Below are 20897 nucleotides of genomic sequence, written 5' to 3'. Positions count from 1 at the left end.
TTGACAGTTTTATGGTCTTGATTCTTCATGCAGGGTTTTACCTTGACTCACAGATATGGGCTCCTAGTTTTAACGGTCCTTGCAGGCAATATGAGGGTCTTTTGAAGTAATGGTGTAGAGAACTGTATGTTTCAATAATTTCTTTAGAGCCTGGAATGAACTATTGATCATATAAGCTGATGGGTGAAATGATGCTCGTAACTGCTTTGAAAGAAACAACCAAACACTTAGCAAAGTCATAGATGTGTTGTCGGTACAATGAATAATATTGTACGTCCCACAGGACGCAATGAATTGTTTTCTGTGTTCTTTCTCTACATTTGTGCTTACTGGTTTTACTGTCGTGTAAAACCCTGATTCATGCGCAAATTTGAAACTGGAAAGAATTGTGGCTATGTAAATATATAACAGCAATGCCAGCAATTAACCAGTCTTGATTATCCGTGGAAATTGTTTGGCGTGAAAAGCAAAATTATGTCAATCAGTAAATCTCTGAAAATCGGTGATCACCGGTGTTTGTAGAGACATAGGGTGTGTGAAACTGATTTTATTGTTTTCTGTTCAAACACAGGTATTCGCAGGGAGGAAAATCCGTGTTGACTTGGCTGGACAGAACCAACAAGGTATGCTTTGTCGACAGTCGATAATGCTTCTTACATCACCAGGATGTTTTGTCCATGTTTCAGCAGGGGTTGTGGGGTAGCCTAGTGGTTAAAGCTCATCTCGCCAAAGACCTGCGTTCGATTCACCACATGGGTACAATGTGTGAAGCCCATTTCTGGTGTCCCCTGTCGTGATATTGCTGGGAAATTGCTAAAAGCGACGTAAATCTAAACTCACCCACTCACCATGATTCAGCATTATGAACTGGCAGGCAAACATGACTTATGCAAGCAGACACAGACATGCACATTTGCTGGTTAAACAAAATGTTGATGTTAAACCCCATATGATATGGGGCAGTGGGGTAGCCAAGTGGTTAAGGCATCATACATCACGTTTGAGACCTGGGTTCGAGTCCCCTTGTGGGTCGGAAGTGTGAAGCCCATGTCTGGTTTGCCCCATTGTGATATTGCAGGTTTATTGGGGGGCAGTGGGGTAGCCTAGTGGTTAAAGCGTTGGCTCATCACGGCGCCGAAGACCCGGGTTCGAATCCCCACATGGGTACAATGTGTGAAGCCCATTTCTGGTGTCCCCCGCCGTGATGTTGCTGGAATATTGCTAAAAGCGGCGTAAAACCAAACTCAGTCAGTCAGTCAGTTGGGGTGCTAAATTGTAGTAGAACCTGACTAACCCATATAATATACTATATAGAGAGTCACATGTTTGTATGAAGAAGAAGTAGGCATCAAGTTAACTGTTGTCCTCAATGTACATCCATAATAGGGGTACTTGGATTGGCTTGTGGTTTAAGTGTCCGCTCATCACGGGTTGACGCGTTCGATTCCTCACATGGGTACAAGTGTGAAGCCCATTTCGGTGTCCAATGCAGTGATATTGCTGGATTATTGCTAATGTGGCGTAAAACTAAGCTCTCTCACTCACTCACTCACATCCATAATATGATGCTGCTTGCACAGGAAATGATCGTGGAGGAGGAATGGGTGGCTCTGATTATCGCCGATCAGCTGACGAACCTGACCGCACTGATTCCAATTGGAGGAGGAGAGAGCCAGGCAGTGCTCCTGGTAAGTATTACTATGCCATACAGAAATTTCTGTTTTGAGTATATGCTTTACTGACTAGATTATGGTGTACTGCCTTCCAGGAAATTCAAAACGAGTGAAAAGATCTTGTTTAATGTTGACAGCCTCCGTGGTATAGTGGTTAAAGCGTCCGCCTGGAGAGCGGAAGGTCGCGGGTTCGATCCCCGACCGCGTCATACCAAAAGACGTTAAAATATGGTACTTGTTGGTCCCTGCCTGGCGCCCGGCATTAATGGGTACAACAAGGACTGGTCGGCTCGGAGTCAGTATAATGTGTCTGAGTGGGGTATTCATGCTTCACTGCGGCATGGTATCTCAGTGGGCTAGCACTATAAAATCAGCTTAAGTCTGGGCTAGTACAAGCAGCCGCACATACACATACACACGCATGCACGTCGTCATTTGAGCGAAATATTCTCAAGCACGACGTTAAACCCAATGTCACCTCACCTTGTTTAACGTTAGTGTTTAAAATTGGGTATTTGTATGTTAACAAACTGTGTTGAAAGTGGAATGACATCAGAAATTGTGGTGTGGTTGGTTACTATCATGTAAGGAAAACATGAAGACATACAGTACCAGCTGTCTTGTCCTGGACACCTTTGAAGAAATGGGATAGAACTGGCCATCATAGATCCATGATTGTTGTGAAGGTGACTATGCTTGTAGCCAATGAGGCACGAAGTCTAGCATCCTTTTCGTGTTTGCAAAATAAACATCTGGGTTTGAATTGGTGTTCAGTAACCCAGGCGACTAACGGGATCAGGTGTACAGGCTCGCTGACTTGGTTGACTCATGTCTTCGTATTGTAACTGTGTAGATCGATGCTCATGCTATCGATCACTGGGTTGTCTGGTCCAGACTCCATTATTTACAGACTGCCGCCATATAGCTGGAATATTGCTGAGTGCGGTGTTAAACAACAAACCAAATCGTGTTTGCAAAGTTGCTTCTTTAAATGCATCCATCATCCTTTTGATTTTAGAACGTCCAGCTTTTGACCGTGGAGGTGATCGTGATGGTGGTCGTGGATTTAGTGGCCGTGATGGGGGAAGATTCGGTGATCGATATGGAGATAGGGATGGTGGTCGATCTTTTGGCGACAGAGATGGTGGTCGATCTTTTGGCGACAGAGATGGTGGTCGTTCTTTTGGCGACAGAGATGGTGGTCGTTCTTTTGGCGATAGAGATGGAGGACGTTATGGCGACAGAGATGGTGGCGGTGGCGGTGGACGCTTTGGCGACAGGGATGGTGGTCGTTCTTTTGGCGATAGAGATGGTGGTCGTTCTTTTGGCGATAGAGATGGTGGTCGTTCTTTTGGCGATAGAGATGGTGGTCGTTCTTTTGGCGATAGAGATGGTGGCGGACGGTTCAGTGACCGATATGGAGATAGGGATGGGGATAGGTATGGAGGCAGGAGCCGTGGGTTCTCTGATCGGGATGGCGGTAGACGAGGATTTGGTAGCGGGTTCCAATCAAGGGAGGAAGGCGGAGGATTCAGCGATAGGTATGGATCGAGAGGGTAGGTCCTCATCAGTTTACAATATCTACTTCAGCAGAGTAGTAGTGGTTTGGGCATTATTAAAATAGTAATTTTAAAACAGTACTTTTAAATACATGCTTGAAAAATAACACAGTTATGGTCAAAATAAAGTCATTTTCTTAACCAATGATTTTATTTATTAATGCAGGTAATAAGTTGAGTGAAGCAACTTGTAAGTCAAAGTAGTTATTAGTTTTTTCAAATTATTGAAATGAAGAAAAGGCATACTAATTAAATTATATTAAGCAAAATTCATTTGTTTCCTCACTTTTTATGTTCATGACAACAATACCGAGGCCACATAAATCTTAATGATGTATATATATTGTTCACCTGAACTTTCTCAGCTTGTTATTTCACTGTATATTTTGTTTTGTAGCGGGGATCGACCTAACAGTAGAGAAACTAGTCAAGGTAAGATAATATACTCTCAAAAGTGGCAAGTAGGAATGGCACAGATAATGGACTAAGTGCCAAGTACATACAGTGTTTTTGTTTGGAAGCTCATTAAGATTTTGTGTTAATGTTGGCCTTCAGCAACCCATGTGTGTTGTAAGAGATTACCAACAAGATCAGGTTGTCAGTACAGCGGACGAGGTTCAAGCGTACTACATCCCAGTTTGCATTGGTCAGTGCTTATGATGTCAGTCATTGAATTGTATAATCAAGATGCGTTTATTTGAAAAATGGCTGCCATCAATAGGTGAACTAGGGTGAGAGTGGAACAGTTTTTGGACAAAAGTCTGTCAAGATATTTCTCAAGTAGTGATTTGGCAAACTGATGTTCATGTTTGGAAATGCTTCTCCCAGAGGCCCCCAAGGAGAGGCCCAGACTCCAGCTGCAGCCAAGGTCAAAGCCGTCAGACCCTAATGGCGCTGAGGAAAGAAAATCCTCGATTTTTGGCTCCGCAAAACCAGTGGACACGTCTGCTCGTGAGCGTGAGATTGAGGAACGCCTGCAACGTGAACGTCAGCTGATATCACACAGATATGATGAAGAGAAAGAGAACAGGAATTACGATAATAGGTAAGACCTCTGGGTTTGTGGAATGTGTAGTACTGAAGAAGTGTTGTAGATTTTCCAAGATGAATAAGGGTGTCACTGGTGTAATTGTGCTAATCAGGGACCCTAATCACTGGTATAAATCCCTTGATTTTGTCCATTCATCTGTTAGCACCATTTTTGTTGGTTTCATATTGGTAGGAAACTGACCTCCATCTCACCTCAGTAGCTGATATTTTTGACATTTTGGAGATAATGTTCAAAGCAGTGTTAAACCAAACTCATTCATTGGAAGGTCCCCTTGTGATTCTTTGTTAGAACCGATCAACAATTCTAGCACGATATGGTGTGAAACTCGATTTTGATTGGCCGAGAGCTCATCAAAACCGTACTTAAATGGCAGTTTAAGACCGCTTATTATAGTGACCGATTCACTGCGTATGAATACAACGAACTCACTGACCCTATTGTTTGTAAACAAACATGTTTGACATCGGCAATTTCTACCTCGGTAGCATCTTTGGTGTTTTTGAAGTAAAATGCGAATGGTTTGAAGAAGAATTTCTTGACCCTAATCCCAGTGAAGAAACTACGATGCTGGAAAATCCGTCAGCAGCGCAAAAGCGGTAGTATATTCAAACCGGGTCTAGATCTAGCTGGCATGACGTCAACAACACGCGTCGGCCCACACGTCCTAACCTGACCGCTTCCTTCTGGCCATAATGCCCAGTCCTTCCACTTCCACTGTCCATGTATCCCACATAAAATGTGGCATGTCAGGTCTTTTCCAAATTTGGAATAGCAGGGTGGTTATCAACAATTATTTCCGTGAATAAAGTTAGCAGCAACTAAACTTAGCGAGTTCACGGCTTGAATTGGGGCGAGTCGATTGTCATACAGTAGGGGAGATCAATAATTCGCTTGTACTTGCTCACAGTATAAACTGTATTTTTTTTATTTGTGTATGCTAATTCCTACAAATACAAGCATACTGGTTCCTGAAATAAAGCATATATGTTGTTGAAAATGTCTTATTTTGTTAATTACACAACCTGTCCCTCAACAGGACGATTCCAAGCAATTTCAAGGAAAAATGCCCCTTCACGCCTTGTGTTCTTGCGAGCCAAACAGTTCGGTTTTAAAAAGCTTATCAGTCGTGCTAGAATGAAGATAAATCTACTCTGTTTTCAATTAAAGGACCGCAAAATTGAAAACGAGTAGCTTTATCTTTTAATTGATAGAACTGAGCTACTTTTGTTGGTTGATAGAGGACCAACGGATTGGGGCTCAGGTTTGATGTGGGGTAGCCTAGTGGTTAAAGTGTTCGCTAGTCACGTTAAAGACCAAGGTTTGATTCCACACAAGGGTACAATGAGTGAAGCCCATTCATGCTGTCAGCCATGATATTGCTGAAATATTGCTAAAAGTGGCGTAAAACCATGCTCACTCACTCACAGAATTCCAAGGGGCATTTATTTGTTAAACCCATTTTCCACCTGTATGGGAAGCAAAAAGGTCGCATCAAAGGTAAGGGTACTGACCACATGTATGGGAAGCAAAAGGATGCCATGGAGTGTAAGACTTCTGAATGATCATATCTGATACCCATGCTTCTGGTAAGAGGTGACTAATGGGGATAAGGGGTCAGATTCGCTGGTTGACAAATGTCATCGTATCCCAATTAGAGAGATGGATGCTCATGCTGTTGATCACTGGGTTTTTCTGGTCCTGACTCGATGAATTACAGACCGCCGCCATATAGCTGGGATATATCTGAGTGAGGCATTAAACAACAAACCAACCAACCAATCATATCTGATACTAAAGTATTTATGATGAATGACACACCAAAAGACATTAAAATTGGTTTTGTTGATCCTTGCCTGGCTCTCGGAATTAATGGGTACAACAAGGACTGGTCAGCTCGGAGTCAGTATAATGTGTCTGAGTGGGGTATTCATGCTTCACCTGGGCATGGTATCTCAGTGGGCTAGCACTATAAAACCAGCTTAAGTCTGGGCTAGTACAAGCAGCCGCACCTACACATACACACGCATGCACGTCGTCATATGAGCAAAATATTCTCAAGCACGACGTTAAACCCCATATCACCTCACCTCACTTACAAGTTGCTCTGGTCACTCATGGTAAATGGGCTGATGGATACACAAATGACTGTTTAAAAAGACAACAATTCTTGATGCATGATGTTTACCTGTTATTCCAGACCTGCAGGGAATCGGACTCGGCGAGACAGTGACCGCTCAGATGGAGGTAGTAAACGTGAAAGACGTCTTAGTAGCAGCTCTGGGAAAGGAGTCCGACCAGGTATAGTTTGTTCCAACCTCCTGAGAGAGACCTACTCGTGGCCGTAGGGGAATGTGTCAACCAGTAACACAACAACAATTGGGAATAAACAAAACAGAACATTTCAGCCTTGAAACCAAACTGTTGAACGAAACAAAAAACGGACTTGTCATCATTGGTAATTGGGTTGGTTCTATAGGGAGCATTCATGAAAAATGACAACTGAAGATAATGGTGTCATGGAAATCGATATGTCAAAATGTTATGGATCGGTGGGTGAGTGTGTGTGTCATATAAAAAGGTTACATTATCCTGTTTAATTTCAAATGTTCACAAAACCCATTATGGCTTAATTAGCAGCACTCAAAGTTGGCTTAATTCAGCTAATAACCAAGTCCAATTAAACATTTTTTGGTCTGCTAATTGGTCCCTTAATATCGTAATGAAAAAGGCCACATTGGGTTTGGGGGGGTAACAATGCTTCAGAATTTGATCTATGAAAAGAACTTAATTGAAATATGGACTAATATATTTAGGAAAAGGTAAAACGTGCAGATATTTCGGTTGATGAAGACCATGGTCACTTAGCGACTGTTGCCATGGTTTCTGTGTCTGGTTCGACAGGTTCCCCTATGTTAAGTGTGCTTCTGTCAGTTTCTTGCTTTATCTTCTTCAAGTGGTCTTTTTTATCAGAGTGTACGTTTGGTTTCCCTCGGAGAATTGGAACAATCTATAGCGAACCCGTGACCTACCTACCAGTGAGACAATGGCTGCCTTCATAATAACCTGCTTGTATCACCCAGGGCTTGTATTCACACTGTTATTCACCATGTTTTGTTTTTCAACACTGAATGCTGCATATTGTCAATATAACGCCTTATATATGGTACATGTTTAACCTCTGAATGCTATATTGTCTGTGTTTTAGTAGTTCTAATATGTGTCTATAAAGAGGCAGCGTATTTGACTCAGAACATGTACTCTGAAATGGTTTCTCTGCATGACATTTCTGGTGTCCCCCGTCGTGATATTGCTGGAATATTGCTAAAAGCGGAGTAAAACCATACTCATTCACTTACTCTGCATGAAGATCTGATAACACCTGCTAAAAATCCCTTCTCATGTGAATCTGAGCTTACTTCTTGGTCTGCCCAATGTAACTGGAGACGTGTCTTTAGCCAATCAGATTTCTGCTTTCTAAAGTGACTCATTTTTGATTGCCTGATTTGGAAATGTTTATACTAAAGAAAAAAAAGACAAATTGTATGGGAATTGATTTTTGTTACAGTTCAGCTAAGATGTTTCATTTTATGTGAAATATTTTTTGTAACACAGTACTGACAAAGATTTTCGAATGTTAACGAAATGGGTGACGCGGTAATATCAAAAGAATTGTATTGTTTGGTGCTTGTCTGTGTTTGCATGTTGATTCCTACACTCTTCACACACTTTAACCAAACATGGTGGCAACTGGTAATACATGGTATTGAGATGAGCTTTGACGTAAAGTGTTAGTGATTTTACTGCTGCTACAACAATTTGAGATAAACTGTTAGGGATTTTAGTGCTATGGCAACACTTCACAGGTTTTGTATATGCTGTTCCTCCATTATCCATGAAGGCACAAGACTTTTAGTGTAGTCGTGACACGTGTTTATTTCTATGCAACATAGGAAACGAAGCCTTGTGAAAGTCAAATGTGGCCAACTCTCTGCATGTCAGGGGTGGAAATAACTTTAAAATTGCTAGTGTACTCCGGTACAGTGGCACATGTAAAATCACTTGCCCTGATAATTTTTCCACTATACCGGCCATTTTCTTGTTGATGTTTTAAATAAACAACATAATTAATATTGGAAAGTCAACTGGACACCGGTACAGTGTGATATACAAATTTGCTTGCCTGACAGAAAAAACCACTGGACTCGGGCGTCGGGCAATGGGTTATTTCCACCCCTGCATGTGCAAACCCAATCATTACCTAACACAGGACTTTTTAATACATAATGCCATTTAGAAATTATTCAGATCTAACATGTCAAATTTAGGATTACACTCTTTCACTTAAGTACATATTCTAATACTTTACGGAGAAAATGGAATCCCAATCTTAATATATGTTACTGTAGAGTAGATGGATGCAAGGCTTTGGCGCATACTGTGTGAGAAATATTGCTGTCCATGTTAAACTCAGAATTTATGGTCTCCCTTTGGCTTGAACGCGACAGTGGCGTATTTCATTGGTTAAGAATAGGTGACTACACTGTGATTTGGTTGGGTTTAACGCCGCACTCAGCAATATTCCAGCTATATGGCGGCAGTCTGTAAATAATCAAGGCTGGACAAGACAATGCAGTGATCAACAACATGAGCATCGATCTACGAAATTGGGATTCGATGACTACACTGTGAAGTAACTGTGAACTTTTAAGAGGGGAGAGGGAATGTCTATACAAACCTGTGAAGTAATAACAGTTTTTTGTTAATGAACTCCTGCATAACTAACTGCATGAATAGTCCTGGTTTAACATGTAACAAGCTTAGAAGAGTAAGTTCAGTATGCTTGAGCTATATTTCTCAAGTACCAGTTTGTAATTATCCTGTAGATGTAACTGTTGTCCTTGAATTCATTAAATTTGCAAAATATCTATCATCGCAAATATATATTGACTTTACAAGGTTTATAAACATAGCATTCATATCATGTTTGTGATCGCATGTCTTGGAACATAAGATTTTGGCAACTGGGGTCAAATCTGTCACTGACGTATCTTGCTGCACTAAATGTTGCTCTCCCTTTGCGCATTTTTGTCGAAGTATGACTTCCTGGCACTATCTTAACCTGACATTCTTTAATGTGTCTCTGGTTGCCGTGACACTGTCCATGTATCTTCAGGCCCTCCTCCAGTTACAAGCCAGCGGTCTCGCCGTGATAGTGAGCTGTCCAATCATTCTGATGTCTTTAATGATGACAAGGAAGAGCCCAAGCCAGCCACGTCTCCAAAGAAAGAGGATTCATCCAAACTGGTAGATGCACCTCCTCCTAAGGAGAACGCTTGGTCCAGACGGCCACCATCACATACGTCTCCATCATCCCAATCTTCAGAACCCAGGTCACCAACTTCATCAGATGTAAGTCTCAAATAACGTGAACTTACCCTGTGATTCCAATTTAGATTTGGTTCCCAGCAGCCTTTTGGGGGTGGTGGAGTAGCGTAGTCGTCAAAGCGTTCGCTCATCACGCTGAAGACCCACTGAATTCTCCACAAAGGTACAATGTGTGAAGCCCATTTCTTGTGTCCCCCCACCGTGATATTGCTGGAATATTGGTACAAGTGGCACTCACCCAGCAGCCTTTGAAGGGTATAAAGTGGACGATAAGATCATTCTTTTATGGATCATTTCTATAAGCGGGATCACATGACATCAGATAAAAGTGAGTCTACCAAACCACAAGGTTGGAAAATATCAGACACTGTCACTTGATTATGGTGGTCAGGTTCGCTGACATGGTTGAAGCATGTCATCATATCCCAATGGTGTAGATCGAGGCTCATGCTGTTGATCACTGGATTGTCTGGCCCAGACTCGATTATTTACAGGCCGCCTCCATATACATGTAGTTGGAATATTGCTGAGTGCGGTGTTAAAATGTTTTTGTGGAGGTTAGCCATTTGGTTAAAGCATTTAAGAGTGGTACAGGAAATCCTGTCTCTATACTATTTGTGTGAAGACTATGCCTGATGCCATTCGACGTGGCATTGTTGTTAGAAGTTGCAAAAGAAAAATTGTCACATCACGTATTTGTGTGTTGTCAAGCAGTCAGTTGTCATGGTTATGCTTAATATTTGTTAACAGTGGCATAAGACATGGCGACATTATCTATGTTGCCATGGTTACTATAACCATAACCACTAATTTCACAATAGGGTTTTGGGTTAGAACTTGAGCCCAGTAGCCATGGTAACCTGTGCATGACCTTAGAGTGATGCTCTGTGCTGATAGTGTGGATCACTGCTCATGGTTTTAGTCCCTGGTCTGCCTGGGCGTCATTCAGTTACAGCCATGTTGACTCTGTGCATTGCAGCAGTTACCTCCCTTTACTAATTTTGTATTATGTATGCTCTGCATAATTACATGCATTGTTATACATGTGTAATTATTTCTAATATTTTCCACAAGATATCATGGTGCCATTGGATCCCCAAAATTGAGCTAACTGTATGATTATTTATTTTAAGTTATTTTATTGTTAAATGTGAGATGTCAGTTACTGATTATTTGGTTTCCAGCCGGGAACGTCTCCTGGATCTAACCAGTGGAGTAAAGGTCGCCCTGAACAGCGTCAAGATAACGCCCCACGGGACAATGCTTGGGGTAAAAGGCAGGACAATGACTCAGACAACAGAGGTGAGAAACAGTAAACATGAAAATAGTGTCTTTGTCTCAGAAAATTGTTGGGTTTGATTTTCAAATTGACCCCCAACATATATGTAGTTAATATTTTCTGTTCATTAGGCAGCAAAATATTGCCATGTGACGATAAATTTTAACTCACTCACTCCTTAGGCTGCTCTTTGTGGAAAAGTGATGTATTTTCAAAATCTTCATACTGATTATGAGCCAAAAGAGATTGATATATTTTGTGTACACACCATAAAGGAAATTTGTTAGAACATTTCTAGAGGACTATAACCAAAGTAATTTCACATGAATAATTGTCCCCCGCCGCAATGCGGAACAGGGGACTATGTATTCAGCGGCGTCCATCCGTACGGCCGTATGTACGTACGTCCCGATTCTTGTTAACGTGATATCTGATGAACTGTTGTACCCAATGTCTTCAAATGTGGTGACAGCCTACATTGGGGGATTGCGCAGACGCCAGTCGATTTGGGTGACCTTGACCTTATTTTCAAGGTCACCACGACACTTTGACCACTTTTCAAACTCTTAACGCGATATCTCATGAAATGTTGTACCCAGTGTCTTCAAATTTGGTGACAGCCTACATTGGGGGATTACACAGACACCAGTTTATTTTGGTGACCTTGACCTTATCTTCAATGTCACCATGACACTTTGCACGCTTTTAACTCTTGTTAACGCGATATTTCATGGACTGTTGTACCCAATGTCTTGAAATTTGGTGACAGCCTACATTGGGGGATTTCACAGACACCAGTGTATTTATCTTCAATGTCACCATGACACTTTGCACGCTTTTAACTCTTGTTAACGCGATATTTCATGGACTGTTGTACCCAATGTCTTGAAATTTGGTGACAGCCTACATTGGGGGATTTCACAGACACCAGTGTATTTAGGTGACCTTGACCTTATTTTCAAGGTCACCACGACACTTTGAACACTTTTCCAACTCTTCTTAACACGGCATCTCATGGACTGTTGTACCCAATGTCTTCAAATTTGGTGACAGCATACATTGGGGGATTACGCAAACACCAGTTGATTTTGGGTGACCTTGACCTTATCTTCAAGGTCACCACGATACTTTGACCGCTTTTTAAAGGCGATATCTCATAAAACATTGCACCCAATGTTTTCAAGTATGTTGACAGCCTACATTGGGTGATTATGCAGATACCAGTCATTTCAGGCATCTTGTATATGACCCCAAAATACAAAGTAGTAAATATAGATATTCCATTTTTTAGCGGCGGGGGACATTGCCATATCAGTGGCAAACACTGGTTAAGAATGTATTCTGTGACTAAGCCAAGGGCCCATGAATAGCAAGGTTACAACTGATCATGAGCAATCCATGCTTGTCATCAGAGGTGACTAACAGGGTCAGTGGTCAAGCTTACTGGCTTCTACATCAATGTCATATCCCAAACACATAGTTTGATGTTCATGTCAAGCACTAGATTGTAAGGGATTATTTACAAACCCCCTTCATATAGCTGTTATATTGTGTCATTCATGATCCTCGTGATTATGCGTTGTCTGACTAATGCCAGTACACAGTTGTCTCTCATTGAAAACTCGAGGTTGTCGGAGTTGTTTTGGAGACTGCTTTCAAATTTTCAGTATGGCTGCAATGCCTTAAAGGAAGACAGAAATTAACTTACATCTGACCGCTTCCATGGTGTAGTGGTTAGAGCGTCTGCCCGGAGAGCGAAAGGTTGTGGGTTCGATCCCCGGCAGCTTCATACCAAAGGACGTTAAAATATGGTACTTGTTGGTCCCTGTCTGGCTCTTGGCATTAATGGGTACAACAAGGACTGGTCGGCTCGGAGTCAGTATAATGTGTCTGAGTGGGGTGTTCATGCTTAACTGCGGCATGGTATCTCAGTGGGCTAGCACTATAAAACCAGCTTAAGTCTGGGCTGGTACAAGCAGCCACACATACACACGCATGCACTTCATGTGAGCGAAATATTCTTAAGTATGACGTTAAACCCAATTTCACCTCACCTAATGTTTACTGTGTCTCTGTTGGAAGGGGAATTAAATCCTTATATCAGGCAGGCTTGCAATGCAGAGTTGTCACCCTTTTTCTTGACCCATATTTCTTGACCCATACACAATTTGATTGTGATTTTTGTTTTCCAGCACCTTGACCCACGCAACCAATAGTTTTGGGTTTCACCATACTAATGATTGTGGCTCTCACCATACCAATGGTTGTGGCTCTCACCATACCAGTGGTTGTGGGTTTCACCATACCAGTGGTCGTGGGTCTCACCATACCAATGGTCGTGGGTTTCACCATACCAATGGTCGTGGGTTTTTACGATGAGAACCCCTGTCACTTCAGTCTCTCTATGAAACATTCTCACAGAAACACTAGAGTGTGATCATGTTAGCACATTTGAGTGATCAACATGACTAAATTATTAGACTGACATGTAAATATTGAGCTACAGTGCTTTGACACTATTCTATAATATTTCCTTCACTCTTGTGCAGTAACAAAGTCACAGAATCTGTTATTCACTGTCAGAAAAGACCATGAAAACACCCTAAAAATGCATGTTTCACATGGGAAAATGTTTTTTTCACGTGAAGAAATATGAAATCAATTTGTGATGTAGCCCATTGAATATTGCTGCTGTGTGTGTACAGATCACAGTAGTTGAATCTGACAGGATGCACAGGTCAATACTTGTCAGCTTCAGATGGAATAGGTCAAGGTTAGGTAGGGTGAAGTCTCAGAATACTGTTGTTCTGTTGACAGGGCCGGGTTATTCGGAGAGGGGCCGTGGCCGAGGTCGAGGAATGGGCCGAGGTGGTGAAAGGGGGCGTGGCTCCGATAAAAAGTCAGTCCATGTGCTTTGATAAGTAGACATGACTGAGTGCTCTGTTTCTTTTTCTTTGTACTCTCAAACAGGTAGACCAAGTCTAGATGTGGGTCAGAAGCATCTCACTGAATGTTTCCATGGCAACAAAAAAATATCCTAGATATATTTGATTGTTTGCTGTAATAGATAAATTTCAGTTAGGTACTAGTTCTATGAATAAAGTCATTTGTGACATGAAATAAGTATTGGTTTACTAAAATAAGGTTTGGAAATTAAGCAACAAGAAAAATGAAGTGATTTAGCTGAGATATGGACTGTAAAACATGTCACAAATAATGCTATAATCATGTGTATGAACACAATAATTGTTCTTGATGCATGGTGACTGACATGAACAATAGTCAAGTTCATCAGAATAATCTATACTTGGTTAGCCTGTTGCTGCTTCCTTTCATATAGATGTCAAGAGTTGAGTTGCAGGGGTAATATCGGAGGGCATAAGCTCAGGTCATCTTACAAAGAAATTGTATTTTTAGATTTGGATGGTCACAACTGACAACATGTGCACCAAATAAATGGTTGTCTTTAAGCACTGGTACAATGGGGCAGATATTGCACCAGTGCATTGTACGTTTTTATGGATGATTGATGACATTTGTTTTTATTGATCAAGTCACTTGCTAAAATACTACATGTTTCTTGTGACACTCACCATGCCCAGCCTTTTTCTGTCAAATATTGCAAAATGAATTGTAATTAACATTCAGGTTTACTAAGGAAAATGGTTAAAATTCATATGAATACATGAATGCATAATGTATTTGAAAATGAGTAGCATTACTCAACTATGTATTGACAAGGGAACTTGTTTTCCAAACCTTTCGAGATTTGACATGTTAGAGATGAAAAATACTCAGATCATTCCTCAACCATCTTTTATGATCCATTTTCAGGTGTAATTTAATAATTGATTCCAAATTACATTAATTTGTTTGTTTTTTAAATCCACACTTTAGTTGTTGTGTAGAATATACTGGAGGATGGGGTGTTGTAATTACATGAAATGACTGAGCATATGCCCTGTTATATTGCTTCAGATTTTGCTTTCTTTAAATTTATCAGATTTGTTTTTGCTACAATCTTTACTCAGATATTTATTTCAATCAGGTGCCCTTCTTGTCACCATTTGTTTTGTTGTTTACGTAATATTTTTTTAAATTTGTTTTTGCCTGCTTTGAAATTTAAGTTGAGTTGACATGGTTAATGCTGCTTTGTGATTTTTTGCAAATGTTGCTTTAGAAATGATTATAGTAATGCAAGAGATCGATCACAATTAGCCATTCAGTATAGCAATAATTGGTTCCGCTGTTCCGACAAATATCAGCGCTAGAGTTGTATAGGAAGTTGAGAGATTGATAACAGCTGCTTCTACTATAAGATAATGAAATAATTTCATGGAAGCCAACATGGAGGTGTGTGTACACAAAGAATTGAGCTGAGATGATCTCAGTGCTCACAAAAGCTGATTCACTGAAGACTGAAGACATCAGGCAAAGTGAATCTCCCTTGAGTGATTGAGGGATTAAAACTTCAATCTGTAGTTGCTCTAGAGGAAACTGGATGTCACCAACAGGTGCTTGTTGTCTTGTTGTTGAGCATTTAAAGTTTCTTTCATTTAATTTGTAACTTTTATGTCTGTTACAGAGGAGTCCGAGAAAAGCACATCCCAAAGTCGATAGAAGAGATGCCAAAATTTGAAGAAACTAAAAAAAAGGTAGAAACTCAATGATAATATTTTACTGTGCTGCACAAATTCTAGTGTCACAAGAGGCTTGGCAGCTCACAATGACAGTGCAATGCACACTATTAAATCTGGGTAATATGCATATTGAACATCATAGGGTCCCAGTGGTCTTAGATGCTACAACTGAGCAGAGTTATGTCCCTTGTCTCACCAGGATTTAGATCTTTGTGTTTGTCCATGTTGCTATCCATGATCTTTTAAGTACATACTCCGCTTCTCAGTACATTCCAGTCTGCATCAGTTTGAATTCCTCACACATTTGACTGACACACTGTGGTATTTCTAAAATACTATATACTTATTCATAGTTCCCTTCCCTCTTTCTCAACCTAATCCTGTCAGAGTTGGAAATGCTTCTTTGAAATGATTTTCATTTACCATTTCATCCCGTTGTGTTTCGGGCCTCGCCAATTAAGGTGCTGTATGTTGATGTTAATAAGTCTTTTGTGCTACCAACAACCTAGAGGTTTAAATCCCAGATTTGGTTTGTTTATGTTTCTAAGTTTGTTCGCAACATGTCTGTGTAGAAAGGTTTTACCAAATGTGTAAACATCAGAGACCTGGATCAATACAGGCTTTTTCTCCCATATCAAGCTGTCGTCGACAGAACTTTGAAATACTGTTCAAAGTGGTATTAAGTTCAAACTCACACAATCACAATCACTGAATTTCAACATTGCGGTCATATAACACTTCAAAGTAGGACTATGTGTGAAGCCCATTTCTGGTGTCCCCCGCCGTGATGTTGCTGGAATATTGCTAAAAGCGGTGTAAAACCAAACTCAGTCAGTCAGTCAAAGTAGGACTTAGTTCCACCTGTGATTATCCGGGTTAGAATTGATCTTCAGCAACCCATGCTTGTCAAAAGACTCGACTAACAGGATCGGGTGGTCAGGCTCGCTGACATGGTTAACACTTGTCATTGCATCCCAATGCAGAGATTGATGCTCATGATGTTGATCACTGGATTGTCTGGTCTGCTGCCATATAGCTGGAATGTTGCTGAGGTTTTTTTGACCAGGGGGAGGAGAATGCTTGTAATGTTGCCATTTGAATGTTGTTGATGTTGTTTGATCTTTGTGGTTTTTGAAGACAGCAACCTTAGTCGTGTTGTTTTGGTGAGATCGAAAGTATTGAGAAATAATTATTGCTTGTCACACTGATTTTATGAAACTAGTTTCAGAATTTATACTTTAGTGTGACTTTCATTTAAAAAATTCAAGAATTTTGACACATAAAACATTTGTAGATCTGTGATGATGATATATCATAGTATTGTGATACTTTATCTGACAATAAATATATCGATACTTCTTTCGTATCGGGATATGTCTCTTTGACCTTAAAATTGTCAATTTTCACTAGAAATTGACGGTTATGTCAACATTTACACTGTTATTTGCTATCAAAATTTACTTTTTTAAGGAAACTTAAGATTGCATATCATGATATGCATTGAATCGAATTGAATCGTATTGTTTCAAGATTTCTGTATCGTCACTCTTCTATTGTTTTTGTAAAATCAGTAATGATACTCATTGTCCAAAATTTAATCTTTTCTTATAATTAAATTGACCACTCATTTGATCAAATAATTTCTTGTGTTGTCTTTTTTTTCAGGACTGGTCAGATACAAACAAATATTCATTTCTCATGGATGAAGAAGACAAGGACTCGACATAATTGATGACATAATGTTGTTCAGCAAGCAACTCAGCATATGACATGTGTCAGCTTGACTATGGAATCAAATCGCGAACTACCAGCATCAACATATCTTACAATTGTCTACTGGTGTGAAAATAGTTTTTTTTAGATAAAACAGTTGCAAAAGTTGTAAAGACTGTAATTGTTACTTGCTCCTTTGACTTGATGAAGTGTGAAATCAATTATCATTACAACATAAAATTTTGACATGTGTCTATTAAGTGTGAACAGGGTAAGAGATAGCGTTGAGTATATTCAGGATGGGAAAGTTGAGAAAAATATGTGAATGCTGTTAGTTAAATGAAATGAAATATTTTCTGAAATTTCATATTTTTTATGAAATACTTGGAAAAGTAGAAAAAAATGTGTAAAGTTCATAATGTAGAACAGACGAGAACTAACTGTGAGATAAAGTGATTTGGTTGAGAAATGTTCACATAACGGTACTGCCCTGTATTCTAGTAGACCATGCAAAGATGGAACATTGGACATATTATTGAATTCAGGTTCCATCTGTAACCATGGTAACTGTTACTGTTATTTGCTTTTCTGAAGTATTAATAATAAATTTGTTTTAATATATTGTTCAATTTCAAATTTCTGGAAATTTTAGATTGCATGATTCAGACTTAATTCCATGTTCATTGTGTATGTATCTGTGTCGGACATTGGTCCATAATTTGAAGTAAGTGTTGCCTTTGATCATTAGTGTTACGACCTTGACATTGAATATATTTTGAGAAGAACTGTTTAAGCTTTCCCCCACCAAGTAGCCGCCCTTGGTGTCTTCTATTCTTCATTCATACCTATTTTTCTGGTATATTTGAATTCAACATATTGATGTCTCATTGAACCATCCACTAACTATGGTCACGAAGGTTTTTCTTTGCACCTTCAGGACGTAACGTCCTGTTTATCATAATCATATTGTAATGGGATGTTGTGTCCATATTTGTGTAAGATTGTCCCCGTTTGTAATTACAAGGTTTCCTTTTGTTGGCATTTGTACATGAGCTTTGTGACAAACTTTGTCCATTACTTGTTGTTGTAGGGAGATCGGAACTTCCTCGGTCTAATATTGTACATCATTAACCTCTGATGCTGTACATCTGCACAGCACTGAATCAATCATTTTCTATGGATGTTATATCTCAGGTAGGAGATATGGAGAATCTATGAACCACGATGTCAGCCAATAGCTAGACTTTGTCAATACAGATGTGGAAAACTGGATATATTCCCTGTGGCTGATCAGTGTTGGAGAAGACACTCAAAGATGCTCTCCTGCAATTTGATTCGTTGATCCAGCATACTCCTCAACTTCATATTCTCTACATGCTGTGTAAGCCATAGCACCTTATGTACATGCTATAAAAGATATAGCACCCTGTGTAAATGCTATATAAGTGATAGCAGCCTACATGCTATTTCGCCCTACTGTCTGTATAAGTCTGGTCATGATTATGGATGGTCTATGTGAAGATATCTGACGTAGCTAGTGTTTATCTAAACAATATTCTTTATTAAGGAAACATGAATTGTTTTTGTAAATAACTGTTAACTTTCTCTGCAGATTTCCCACAACCGTGATTTCTTGTTAATTCTAACAGAAACATAATCCTTCTCTCTTGTCTGCAGCTGAAACACACATGAAGATTTTTGTCCAGTTGACAAATTCAGAAATTCTGACAGATTTCAAGTTTGAAGATAGATCTCTGTCTCTATTTTGTAGTGTTTGCCTAAGAACCAATGTTTGTTTCATCTTAGCCTCGGTATTTCAATACTTTGATAATGTAAGTATTCGAAATGTTCCTTTTTTCAACAGTTCAGACTTTCTTCTTCGTTTCATCTTGCCTGTGTATTTAATCGTAATTGTATATATCACGTTTCATATGAATACAAGACGGATTAAGTACTTCTGTAGCAACAATTCAGTGAATTACCACAGAATCTGACATTGGTATTTCTCTAAGCGTTTATTTTTTCATTTTTGTAAAAAAAATGTCCATCTAAACAAAGTTTGGTTTGGTTTGGTTTTGCTATCACAATCAAAACATGTATGTACAACTAACATTGGGTTACCTCCCTTGCGGTACACCCTTGAGGTATTACCTTCAGGTACTCATGTAGATCTATACCTGTAGACACTGCAACAGCTTCAAAGAATAACATTCACTGCCCCTTACTTGCTTACGTTGAATGATGTTAGAAACACTGTCTGGTGAACATTTGTATGTCCGCTGTTGTGTACAACTGGGCCCACATGCACAAAGCGATCTTAACAGCCATACTCCACCACAGGCTGAAGACAGACTATTATTGCTTTGTGCAAGTGGCCCCTGACTTCTAAGGATGTAACTGGTTTTCTCTGGGGTTGACCCAACACCTGACCTTAAGGCACAGGGTCTTGTACTAGTTTGGGAAACACAAGCTTTCTGATGCCGTTTGCACAGCCAAGACATAGTTTAAACTTTTTTCACCCATTAAATTCTTATCTTCAGTTTGCAGGTATATTAAGTTGGTGTATGTCTCCTTCCAGGCAGGTTTTGCTTAAAAATCCCTTATAATTTCACACACATGCAGAGATGTCAATCAGGGTAAATTGGTTTGTGAATGTTTACCAAAAAAAAATAATAATCTGAAATTTCCTGTTTAACAAGTTAAAGGACACCCGCAATTGGAAGGCTGTGTGTTGTAATACTACCAGCCATAAAAAATTAACTATAGTCGTATGAAAAAAACGAGTGTTCTTTAACTTCCTTTAAATGGTATCTGAGTAAAAAAATCAATAGACATGCAAGCTATGTCCTGATTACAATGAAGTTTGGTTATCTTTCATATAATAGTTTGGGCAGAGTGGGTAAAGTGTTCACTCACAACAGCAGTCCAGGTTTGATTCCTGATATGGGTACAACATGTGAGGCCCAATTTTGAAGATTGACCCTTTTTCACTCATGTTATAGAATGGTTCCATTACCCAGGTGTTTAAACATCATTTATCTGCATGAATTCACTCTTGGATGCCATTATCCAATTGGTTGACTTCTCAGTTATGCCCCAACTTGAGGTAGCATCCCCTACACTGCCCCAGTTGGGATAGCCTGCCACAAGCACTCTAGGATGCAGATCTTGTATACTGTCACTGCTGGGCCATGCTTGTTAATGCTGTATGTTTTGTTGTTAAGGGTGAAAGGTTTTCATTTCTGTTGTCTTTACCTGGTGCCAATTGTTTGTGGTTTCTGCCATTTGTGCATGTACCTGTAAATTCTCTCACAGGGGCATGTTAGTGTCTTGTAGATAAACATCACAGGCTTGTACAGATTGGGAGAAGAATTCATCCATTTTAATAAAATAAGTATACAAGTTGAAATGATTTGGTTATTCTTTATAGCTCTGTGGAATGTTCACAGTGAGTGGGGTGGCCTTGTGGTAAAAGCGTTTGCTCATCACACCAAAGGTCTGGTTCAATTCCCCCCATAGGTACAATGTGTGAAGCTCATTTCTGGTGTCTCTCCACCATGATATTGCTAGAATATTCCATGACAAAGGACACCATGG

General features: G+C 39.9%; 1 protein-coding gene across 3 annotated transcripts in view; it reads left to right on the top strand.

Moving 5' to 3' along the window:
- The window catches only part of LOC124272491 (eukaryotic translation initiation factor 4B-like), a 32022-nt gene extending 11317 nt beyond the window's left edge, over positions 1–20705 (top strand). The window contains exons 5-15 of one of the 3 annotated variants that reach the window (XM_046707687.1): positions 572–623; positions 1581–1688; positions 2692–3229; positions 3630–3664; positions 4061–4277; positions 6481–6527; positions 9457–9692; positions 10853–10970; positions 13765–13846; positions 15533–15602; positions 17253–20705. In XM_046707687.1, coding sequence (XP_046563643.1) covers positions 572–623; positions 1581–1688; positions 2692–3229; positions 3630–3664; positions 4061–4277; positions 6481–6527; positions 9457–9692; positions 10853–10970; positions 13765–13846; positions 15533–15602; positions 17253–17315 — 1566 coding nt within the window. In that variant the 3' untranslated portion in view covers positions 17316–20705. Of the gene's footprint in view, positions 1–571; positions 624–1580; positions 1689–2691; positions 3230–3629; positions 3665–4060; positions 4278–6480; positions 6582–9456; positions 9693–10852; positions 10971–13764; positions 13847–15532; positions 15603–17252 lie in introns of all 3 variants that reach the window. The other 2 variants (XM_046707686.1, XM_046707688.1) reach the window with 2 other exon arrangements.
- Positions 20706–20897: the final 192 nt, after the last annotated feature.

The sequence above is a fragment of the Haliotis rubra genome, unplaced genomic scaffold (assembly GCF_003918875.1).
Source record: "Haliotis rubra isolate DU_JTF1 unplaced genomic scaffold, ASM391887v1 Scf17, whole genome shotgun sequence".
Lineage (NCBI taxonomy): Eukaryota > Metazoa > Mollusca > Gastropoda > Lepetellida > Haliotidae > Haliotis > Haliotis rubra.
The sequence above is the reverse complement of the archived record's forward strand: the minus strand, read 5'-3'. Positions and strand labels throughout refer to the sequence as shown.